Source organism: Oncorhynchus masou, chromosome 12 (genome assembly GCF_036934945.1).
Source record: "Oncorhynchus masou masou isolate Uvic2021 chromosome 12, UVic_Omas_1.1, whole genome shotgun sequence".
Taxonomy (NCBI): domain Eukaryota; kingdom Metazoa; phylum Chordata; class Actinopteri; order Salmoniformes; family Salmonidae; genus Oncorhynchus; species Oncorhynchus masou.
The window spans coordinates 36,397,943-36,406,078 of NC_088223.1; the positions used below are offsets into that span (position 1 = coordinate 36,397,943).

General features: G+C 41.1%; 2 protein-coding genes across 2 annotated transcripts; both read left to right on the forward strand.

Moving 5' to 3' along the window:
* The first annotated feature begins 3 nt into the window (after positions 1-3).
* LOC135549971 (proteasome subunit beta type-7-like) lies at positions 4-3,917 on the forward strand. The gene is made up of 8 exons (XM_064980384.1): positions 4-123; positions 473-566; positions 781-878; positions 1,048-1,188; positions 2,692-2,807; positions 2,954-3,012; positions 3,221-3,372; positions 3,510-3,917. Exons 1-8 carry the CDS (start codon positions 62-64, stop codon positions 3,619-3,621), a joined length of 834 nt encoding a protein of 277 aa, XP_064836456.1. The 5' UTR covers positions 4-61; the 3' UTR covers positions 3,622-3,917.
* An 861-nt stretch (positions 3,918-4,778) lies between these two features.
* On the forward strand, positions 4,779-7,543 carry LOC135549972 (proteasome subunit beta type-8-like). The gene is made up of 6 exons (XM_064980385.1): positions 4,779-5,183; positions 5,481-5,622; positions 5,992-6,103; positions 6,533-6,662; positions 6,856-7,060; positions 7,362-7,543. Exons 1-6 carry the CDS (start codon positions 5,058-5,060, stop codon positions 7,448-7,450), a joined length of 804 nt encoding a protein of 267 aa, XP_064836457.1. The 5' UTR covers positions 4,779-5,057; the 3' UTR covers positions 7,451-7,543.
* Positions 7,544-8,136: the final 593 nt, after the last annotated feature.

The following is an 8,136-nucleotide window of genomic DNA, read 5'->3' on the forward strand; positions in this document are numbered from 1 at the left end:
AATGCGCGATTGTAGTGAAGTCAATATCTAAGCACTGAGTGCAAAATAAAGTTCTTCAGGTATGGCGCTATCAAATGTTGTCGAAACACCTGCCTCGGGATTTAATTTTGAGAACGTCTCCAGGTATGATTTCCCGTTTTATCTTTAAGGATAATAGCATTTCGTATTTTTTGGGGTAAATAGTGAACTTCGTAATTATTTCTCTCTTCTCATACCAAGCCTATATCAAAAGTGAAAGTAACGTATCTTGTATAATCGTGTAAATATTCTTTCTAAAAAGACCAGCAAGTCTACATAATTGTAAAGGTTGAATTGGATTCTCTCTGCATTTTCTTTTAATGAAAGTCATACTTCAATGTGTTAATCAGCTGATTGTAAATGTATTGATCTGGTCATCATTAGTAAGAATTTGTGGTACACTATTGGTATTGTGTTAAAGTGTTTTTGATTAGTCTATATCTTTATCAAATAGAAATGTTGCTCTGGAGGGTCTGCTTGAGGGAGGACATACCAAGGCACCTAAGCCTATGAAGACAGGGACCACCATAGCTGGAGTAGTGTGCAAGGTGAGAGCGATGTCCGCTGATAAAGGGCAGGCGTCTCTAATAAGTGGAAGACTCCATATAGTGGGAGTATGTCAGTACATTTTATATAGTGATATATTATTATGATCCTTGCCTGTCTTTATGTGGCTTTAAAAAAAAAATACAATAATGATGGAAATGAATTGTGTGTACTGATAGTAAAAATGGAGTTTTCTTTGTGTCCTTGTTTGTGCAGGATGGAGTGGTTCTGGGAGCAGACACGCGGGCCACCTCAGGTGAAGTGGTGGCTGATAAGATGTGTGCCAAGATCCACTACATCTCCCCCAATATGTAGTGAGTAGACCTACACCAGTTTAAGGGATAGTCCGTGTGTGACATGTTTACAATGGAATTGATTGTCATGTGTGGAAGAGAGTAGTGAGTAGAGATATCCAAGAGTAGAGATATCCATGCCCACACATCCCTTGTTCTCCTGACCTCTCCTGTCTACTCCCTCTCTCAGCTGCTGTGGTGCAGGAACTGCAGCGGATACAGAGAAGACCACCGACCTGCTCTCCTCCAACCTCACCATCTTTTCTATGAACAGTGGCAGGAACCCACGTGTCGTGATGGCAGTAAACATATTACAGGACATGCTATTCAGGTGTGTGTGTGTGTGTGTGTGTGTGTGTGTGTGTGTGTGTGTGTGTGTGTGTGTATCTTTAACACTCTCCATTACAACAGTGGTTCCCAACTCCAGTTCTAGTGTAACCCCAACAGTACACATTTTTGTTGAAGCCCCAGACAAACACACCTCATTCACACCTTGTCAAGGGGTTGATGATTAGTAGAATCAGGTGTGTTTGTCCGGAGCCACAACAGAAATGTGTACTGTTGGGGGTACTCAAGAAACGGAGTTAAGAACCACTGCATTAGAACAACTGCAATCTGCAGTTCAAAATACGAAAAAGCGGGCACCCAGCCACTGATTTGGTAAACAGTTAGGGGATGGGGCTGGAGAAATGTTACCACTCTCAAATTCATCGACAGAGCTATGGATGTTAGGACTGACCATCCATGAGATCAAAATTATATATATTTTTACTACCATGTCCTAGATTCAATCAGCATTAACCCACGATAACCAACAATCACATAGCATATAATTAAGGAATAAGTCCCGGGGAGGGGGTGTGTTATATGGCCAATATACCCCGGCTAAGGGCTGTTCTTAAGTTCTTATGTACGACACAACATGGAGTGCCTGGATACAGCCCTTAGCCGTGGTACAGTATATTGGCCATATACCACCAACCTCCAAGGTGCCTTATTGCTATTATAAACTGGTTACCAACATGATTAGAGCTGTAAAAAAAAATGTTTTGTCATACCCGTGGTATACGATATACCACGGCTGTCAGCCAATCGACATTCAGGGCTCGAACCACCCAGTTTATAATTGTTTTTATTCAGGCGATGTCAGAAGTGTAACTGCGTTGGAGCTGTCAAATCGGTGAGCAACTGCTCGTGTGGTCAAATTGAAAATCAAAAAACAAAATAATAAGGATTTTTATCAGCCTAATCAAGGTGTAGAATAGATTACATCACACATTCCAGTGATCGAACACGACTGCATGGTATTTCTACCAATACATCCTATGGCAATGTCTGATATGTACAGTATAACACCCGGCGCCGCTTCTGGGTTTGACAGCTCCAATGCAGTTACACCTCTGACATCGCCTAAACAAAAACAATGATATGCTATGCAGTTGTCGGTTATTGCGGGTTAAAGCTGAACTAGTGGAATTTAGGCCCATGTTTTGAGGCTATACATTGCTTATTTAGAATTACATTGTTTATAAACATTGGAGTAAAAAAGTATTCTATTTTGGGTTCTGATACGGGTACGACAGTTTAACTAAGCTCATGAGGCATTTATAAGTGATGTTCTTCAAGAATCAACAGGTACATATCATTGATGTAAAAGTCCAAAAATGGATGTAGCAAATGCAGATGGCCCCTTTAAACATCACATTCTGTTGAAATAACTCGCCTCATCCACCACTATAGCCGCTCCAATGTAACCGCCTTACATGTCAGATTGGTTTGATTCAAAATAGTCATTCTTGTTTGTTCATAATGTATCTCATATGTGTATGTTTAGGTACCGGGGCCAGATAGGGGCCAGTCTAATCCTCGGAGGGGTGGACTGCACCGGTAATCACCTCTACACAGTGGGGCCCTATGGGAGCGTAGACAATGTGCCATACCTTGCAATGGGTGAGGGAGTGCTACTGTGTCAAGCATACATAAGCATACATCCATATACTGTTATTGTGTGGGCCATTATTAGTTGATTAATCGACTAGTCATGAATCATCTATAAATAATGACATTTAATTGATTCCTATTTGTGTTTTGTGTAGGGTCTGGTGACTTGGCCGCTCTGGGGATTCTGGAGGATAGATTCAAACCTAATATGGAGGTGAGTGACTTTTCCTTAGGCGGGCTAGGGGTTGTCATACATGTAGTTCATATGCCATCACATCGATAGACTTCAAGTCTCAAGAGTTAAGTTATTGGACTCACCATAAAGAAGGCATCAGGTTTGTTTACATTAAGCTGGATGTATTACAGACCTATCTCCCCCATTCCAATCCCTTCACTCACTCCTCATCCCTATGCCCTTCTAGTTAGAAGAGGCTAAGGAGTTGGTCCGGGATGCCATCCACTCTGGCATCATGAGTGACCTGGGCTCAGGCAACAACATAGATATCTGTGTCATCACTAAACAGGGGGTGGACTACATCAGGCCGTACCAGGAGTCAGAGTACAAAGACAAGAGGTAAATGGTGTCACCATCCTCAGACTCTGCTTCAACTATTATTCTAAACAGCATATTTGAGAATTTTTTGTTGTTGTTGACAGAACAGTGATTAATTACTATCTTATCTTCTCTCTATCTCTCTTTCTCTTACTCAGGCAGAGAAGATACAAGTATCGCCCAGGTACAACATCTATTTTGACAGAGAAAATAGTCCCTCTGGAGCTGGAGGTAGTGCAGGAGACAGTCCAGCGGATGGATACCGCCTGAACCTGACCACTTAGAAACGACAAAGTTACAGCCACACAGAGGCTTATCACAATATTCAGACATAAAATCAGTGAATACAATACACCTAATAATGACAAGATGTGACTGGTAGGTGACACTACAATGCAAAGCCATAAAAAAACATTGTCACATAAAGATCTTAGTTCAATGAACTGTGGTCACCAATACATTTTGAACAGGTATAGCAGGTCTAGGCTATAGCTGTGTCTATAGGCACTGGGTGAAATATTGGAAAGTGATTGATTGAATAAAAAGTCTACATTATGTTTCATGAATACGTGTTTGAGTTTTCCCTCCTCACTTTTAGCTTTCCACTTTCCTTATAGCAGTTTCAGCTCACAGAATATTAATGTTAAAAATATATATATATTTCCATGGTGCACCAATGAAGAAATGCCTGCTACTACAATCCAGGGGATTTAGATATTTCAAATGTAATACAGCATAACATTTATACGGAACAAAAATATAAACGCAACATGCAACAATTTTAATTATTTTGCTGAGTTACAGTTCATATAAGGAAATCAGTCAATTGAAATACATGCATTAGGCCCTAATCTATAGATTTCACATGACTGAGCAGGGGCGCAGCCATGGGTGGGAAACAGCTCAGGTGGACCTTCCTGCAGTCAGAGTGCCAATTGCACGCTCCCTCAAAACTAGTGACATCTGTGGCATTGTGTTGTGTGACAAAACTGCACATTTTAGACGGACTATTATTGTCCTCAGCACAAGGTCTACCTGTGTAATGATCATGCTGTTTAATCAGCTTGATATCACACACTTGTCAGATGGATGGATTATCTTGACAAAATATAAAATGTTCACTAACAGGGATGTAAACAAATTTGTGCATAACATTTGAGAGAAATAATAAGCTTTTTTTGTGCGTGTGGAACATTTCTGGTATCTTTAATTTCAGCTCATGAAACATGGGACGAGCACTTTACATGTTGTATTTATATTGTTGTTCATTGTAGTTCTCTCCCTGTGACTCTTTGTGAGTGATTCCTTCAGCACGGTAAACCTCTACCAGGTAAGTCTTCATATTTACTGATGACGACCCACAAATGATGCTCTGCGATTGGCCAAATGTGTGATACGTTTTCAATCAGTTTACTTGTATATTGTTGTGAAAAATCACGTCAAAACTTAAGACTATTCACAGTTGTTTATCCGTATGATTAGGGGTGGTTAGGCTATTGTCAAATAATACTCGGAATGAGTACGCATATTATAAGCAACAGTTGGGTTACTTTTTCAATTAGGAATGAAAATGTATATTAAAGACCCTTTCGGTTTCGTTTGGATTCGGAAATATATTTCCTTGACGCGTCAGACGAAGTCAAGCTGTATTTTCGCTTTCACATTTTATTAAGATACAGTACATTCTTATATTTGATTTAATCATTATGGCACTTTTCGAGGTAAGTGGTTATAAATCGCACGCGGGACTTCGTGGGCAGATTCTTGGAAAAGGAGTAGGGCATCTTGTTGACCGACCGAATCAGGAATTTGCTGTCCCAGTTGGAGTGGATGTGAGTATTTTACGCGTCTTTCAATCTGAAGTTCGTTTCTGTTTCTTCTGTGACAATGATATGGTGATCTAAATGATCTAATGTGTCCAATGTGAAGTGAACTATACCTTACTAAAGCATGGTTCAATGGAAACTCACACTTCACCTCAAGCACACTTTTACGCACGCACATACATACGCGCGCACGTATGTATACCACCTGACAAAATGTTGACCAGAGCTGCTGTCTCACATTTTTTAAACAATTGGATCAATCTATTTCTCAGTCCCCCTCTATATTGCGCTCTTTCTCTCCAGCCTTCAGGGTTCCTGAAGTCATGCAGCCGTGAAGGTGGTGTGTCCATTGATCTGAACCACGGAACAACTACACTGGCTTTCAAATTTCGCCATGGCGTCATTGTGGCTGTGGACTCCAGGGCCTCAGCCGGCAGCTACATTGGTAAACATCACATTCCATAGGGATTCGTTTTTAGTCTCTCGTTTCTCTCATACACTTGTGTTCATCCGAGAATACAGTGCCTATACACAGTAAGAAACAAGTAATAGCATTCTACTGTTACTACTATAACTGCCTACTGTATTGTGAGTACTAAAACATCTACAAGTGGTAATTGTAAGATCCTCCATGTTGATGTGATTTACCTTGGAAAGTTGATGTGATCAGACTTGAGTCCATTAGATTTGTGTTCCAGCAGCAGTCGTAGACACATCCGACACGTCAGATGCAGAATGGATCTCGGAGATCTATAACCAAACATAAAGCAATCATTCTCTAACCCCTTTCCCGTGCATTTGTCTTTCCCTGCAGCGTCGAAGGAGGCTAACAAGGTGATAGAGATCAACCCTTACCTGCTGGGGACCATGTCTGGTAGTGCTGCTGACTGCCAGTACTGGGAGAGACTGCTGGCTAAGGAGTGCAGGTCTGTTAGAGCTTGTCTCTGTTGTATTGAGTCCCGCTATACGGTTACATGGTGTTAATATCACAATCATTGATGCCTCTCTGTTAGGCTTATGCACAAGGGGAGGGCCAGTGAGGGTTGGTTGAAGAGAAAATGTACCAATCAATGTAATTTCCATACACTCAAAACAAATGCATGGGACATAAAGTAAGCACCGCACAACCATATCAATATCAACCAGTAACTCTGTAGTGACCATCTACTTAACGGGTTGGCCATAATGTTTATCTAGACTAGCCCTCTCCTGTATTGGTGTTAATGATATGCTTCCAAGCCACATTAATGCCTTCATGTCTCTGGGGTGTTAAAATGTATCTGGAAGTAAACTAGTGTTTTAGCACTCTGACTGCCTTGTCTCATACAGTGACTGACCATCTCTTTGTGTCTCAGGCTGTACAAACTGAGGAACAAGCAGAGGATCTCAGTGTCTGCAGCCTCCAAGCTGCTGTGTAACATGATGCTGGGTTACAGAGGCATGGGCCTCTCCATGGGCAGCATGATCGTTGGCTGGGACAACAAGGTACAGGGTGGGAGTGTGTTTGTGTGTGCCTGTGGTATGTGCGTGCCTGTGCGTGCATGTGTTTATTTGAAAGCCTTATTTTATAGATTACCTTTTCATCCAGATGCTACCCAAGATGTTTGAGTAGCATTGGAGTGTCTCCAGTTGACATGTCTGTTGATGAGTATTGATTTATTTGTGTCTTGCTGTCCAGGGCCCTGGTTTGTACTACGTGGATGATAACGCCACACGTCTCTCTGGTCGTATGTTCTCTACTGGTTGTGGTAGCAGCTATGCGTACGGAGTGATGGACAGCGGCTACCGCGAGGACATGACGGTAGAGGAGGCGTACGAGCTGGGCCGCCGTGGCATCACCCACGCCACGCACAGAGACGCCTACTCTGGAGGAGTGGTCAACCGTGAGTGACCTTGTTCTGAACCTATACTCATTCTATAACGATTCATTTGACATGAATTGACTAAGTCAGTTCATGTGAGACCATGTGAAGCATAGATAGGTGCAGGATTGAGTTTGCTGTATGTTGAGATATTGTTTGTTTGTTGTAATTCCATTCAAGAGGTTAGATCTAAATATGCAATTATAATCTAATCTCATAGGGATTTATCCATATTAAAAAGTAGTCATATGCTGAATCCATAGGAAAATAAAATGTAAACAATACCTTTTAAATTAATTTATGTGTGTCTGTGTTTGTCCAGTGTACCACATGCAGGAGGACGGCTGGATAAAGGTGTGTAAGGAGGACGTATCCGAACTGATCCACCGCTATAGGAAGGGCATGTTCTGATCCCAGATCAGTTTCTACACCCACACAGACACACTGTGTTCTCTATCAACTGATCCCAGCACTGCTCCAAATAAAGACCGTTTTCAAACTGCATCCTCTGGATTGTTTAACCTGAAGGTCTTACATGCAGTCACAACTTGCTGCAACTGTTACCAGTCCTATTTAAATGTACAGTATGATAATCTACCAGCTATGTACCAGTCCTATTCAAATGTACAGTATTATAACCTACCAGTTATGTACCAGTCCCAGTCATTGGAAAAGGTTTGTAGGATTGTTTAATACAATACTACAAACCTTGATTTGAATTTTCTCTGTAAAGTCTGTTGAGACTTGTGAAATACACTTGAAAACTTTGTGACTTGAAGCATTTTAGTCAAATGTTTTAGCCTACTAAACAGTCGAATAACATAACCGACAGTTGGAAGAAGTAAAATTCAGAGTCCTTATCGTTTTGTCTAGCGTAATTGCTTCCAACAAACTGTTTCCTGAAATAGAAATACATGTCACAAACCAGTCGGATGTGTTTGCCCAGGTATCTTTTGGTTGGCATAATTCTGTAAATGTCCACCTCAGTATAGGAGTTCACTGTACAAATTAAATTCTACAACCGAAATGTTTGTGATATCAGAGGAAGTTTTAAATGAATGCAATGAATTTGCCATAAAACCTGAAGAAGCCTATTT

Excerpts from the sequence above, each read along its gene's own strand:
- LOC135549972 (XM_064980385.1), top strand. The coding sequence starts at position 5,058 with ATGGCACTTTTCGAGGTAAGTGGTTATAAATCGCACGCGGGACTTCGT. Across the intron at positions 5,184-5,480 it reads CTGTCCCAGTTGGAGTGGAT|CCTTCAGGGTTCCTGAAGTC; the intron begins GTGAGTATTTTA and ends CTTTCTCTCCAG. Across the intron at positions 6,663-6,855 it reads TCGTTGGCTGGGACAACAAG|GGCCCTGGTTTGTACTACGT; the intron begins GTACAGGGTGGG and ends CTTGCTGTCCAG.
- LOC135549971 (XM_064980384.1), top strand. The coding sequence starts at position 62 with ATGGCGCTATCAAATGTTGTCGAAACACCTGCCTCGGGATTTAATTTT. Across the intron at positions 567-780 it reads TAGCTGGAGTAGTGTGCAAG|GATGGAGTGGTTCTGGGAGC; the intron begins GTGAGAGCGATG and ends TTGTTTGTGCAG. Across the intron at positions 3,373-3,509 it reads TCAGAGTACAAAGACAAGAG|GCAGAGAAGATACAAGTATC; the intron begins GTAAATGGTGTC and ends TCTCTTACTCAG.